This window comes from Cyprinodon variegatus, unplaced genomic scaffold (genome assembly GCF_000732505.1).
Source record: "Cyprinodon variegatus isolate N-32 unplaced genomic scaffold, C_variegatus-1.0 Scaffold94, whole genome shotgun sequence".
In the NCBI taxonomy this organism is placed as follows: Eukaryota; Metazoa; Chordata; class Actinopteri; order Cyprinodontiformes; family Cyprinodontidae; genus Cyprinodon; species Cyprinodon variegatus.
In genome coordinates, this window is record NW_015150547.1 from 1239897 (window position 1) to 1241898 (window position 2002).

The 2002-nt window shown below is 44.6% G+C and overlaps 1 protein-coding gene across 3 annotated transcripts in view; it reads right to left on the reverse strand.

Annotated features, from left to right (window-relative positions):
* Positions 1–984: 984 nt before the first annotated feature.
* The window catches only part of crebrf (CREB3 regulatory factor), a 27335-nt gene continuing 26317 nt past the window's right edge, over positions 985–2002 (reverse strand). For all 3 annotated transcript variants that reach the window (XM_015373925.1, XM_015373924.1, XM_015373926.1), the window contains one exon: positions 985–1854. In XM_015373925.1, the coding sequence (XP_015229411.1) occupies positions 1736–1854 (119 nt within the window). In that variant the 3' untranslated portion in view covers positions 985–1735. The remainder of the gene's footprint in view (positions 1855–2002) is intronic.

Here is a 2002-nt window from a genome sequence, read left to right on the forward strand (position 1 = left end):
TGCAGGGAGGAATCAGTTTAGGAATGAAGTGCTTTCCTAAGCAACAGAGGAAATCTACAGGAAAAAAAAAGCCCACGTTGCAAGGGACACTAAATGAATGTTCCTTTTCTGTACAGAATTGGACCCAAACTAATTTCACAGTTCTATGAAGTTCCCTGACCCTCCCACGTTTCTTACATTCAATACGGCGTCAGATAAGCTGTGCAAAACCTTACTTTAACTGGCTGGTCGCCATTTTTTCGTTGCATGTGTCTTTGGTACAAAAAACAATCAAAATATATAGTGTGCAAATATTTGTTGTAACCCTAAAGAAAAAAAAAATCTATTAACCCCCCCACCCCCCCAGACTCATATCCCCGAAAGACAAGAGTACCAAAAGAGACAGGAATCTATTGCAGAGCCCTCCTATATACACAGACTCTGTGGCATTGCGCAACAAGAGCTTCCGTTTGTCTATGTACATTCATAATATCTTTAAACACCTTGTGTCTGTCCTCTACCTCCCTAACGACCATCTCTCCTAAAGCCGGACCCTGGGGGAGTTCTGGTCCGTCTCTAACTCACAAACACACGCACACACAAACACTCGTTCAGACCTACAGAGACGCACACATACATATACAAGGCACAATGAATAGAACTCTGATCAAACACTAGTATGAACACATCAAACTGTCACCACCACGCTGCCTGGTCAACTCTACTGTACAAAAAAAGGGGGGAAGAGCCGATGCCTGGGAGACACTTCTATATACAGTTCTCTGGAGGAGATGGGTCGCTGTTCATGTCATCTTTGTCGCCATCCTCTTCGTTGTTTTTTCCAGTCCAGTTAAAACCAGCAGAAAGCCCCATAAAAAGCACCATGCTACATGCACTTCCGTCTCACGTTGATAACCACTTCCTATTGGTAATGGTAACACGTTGAAGCCTCTCCCCCACCAAACTAGCAGGATGTGCGTTCACTCAGATCATCTACTGTGTCTCTTTTTTTTACATCTTGCGTTAACGTTATACCTGTTTTTTTTTACAAGCAGCTGAGCTGATTGGCAAACAGGGGATGATGGCGGGAATTTATTTGGGCCTTCAGTACAAATATTTCCTGCCACTCAGCTTTTTTTTTTTTTTTTTTCCTCCAGCCCTGCAGCTTTCTCAGCCATCAGAGCCATCTTTGTAAAAGTGCTTCAGTGAAGGGGTCAATTTAACATCCTGGAACTTTTTTGGGGGGATAAAGCTCCTTATATAAATGACAACTTATGCTTCTTCAATCAGTGATTGTTTCTGGCATGTAACAACATTCCCTCTGTCTTTATTACCACCTCAAACAAAGTCTTCCAGTGGTTATGCTCATATGAGCGGCAGCCTGAGTCCCTACGTCATGCCAATCTAGCAACCACCAGTGGATTTAAGGAAGGTGCTGTTATACAGATACATCTAACCATCACTTGCTTGTGGATGTGCTTCTCCCAACAGCTGGTCACCATGGTCGGGGAGACAGTGATGCACTGACGAAGCACGCAGCGTGCAGAGACGGAAAAAGCCAGGGTTCTTGGCATACAGCTGCACGACAAAAACAAGCACACGTACCTACGCACGGGGGAGGTGGTATGTGTGTTTGAGTGATTGGCGATGAGAGTTTACTCTGAGCTGTAGGGGCATGCAGAGAGGGGAGAATAGTTACAACGGACAGCACGGTGGTAATATGTCGTCCACTCTGCTCGGTGGACGGAGGGATTGTCTACATTTTAGAGGTGGGGACTCGCAGGCCGACCAGTCCTCCGGTGGGGTCACCGCGTCCTGTGTTCTCCAAGATCTTGTTGACAAAGTCTGAAGTCTGCCCGGCAACAGGTGATGGCACTGCAGGCAAACAGAGACACAGAGTTGTCTGGTTTTATTCTTCTTTCACCTGCAGTAAAATGTTTTTTTTTTTAAATGTAGAAACAAAAATCTGTTTTAAAATGAGGATCTGCTTCAATTTTTATACTAACCTAGCCTAGTAAATTAG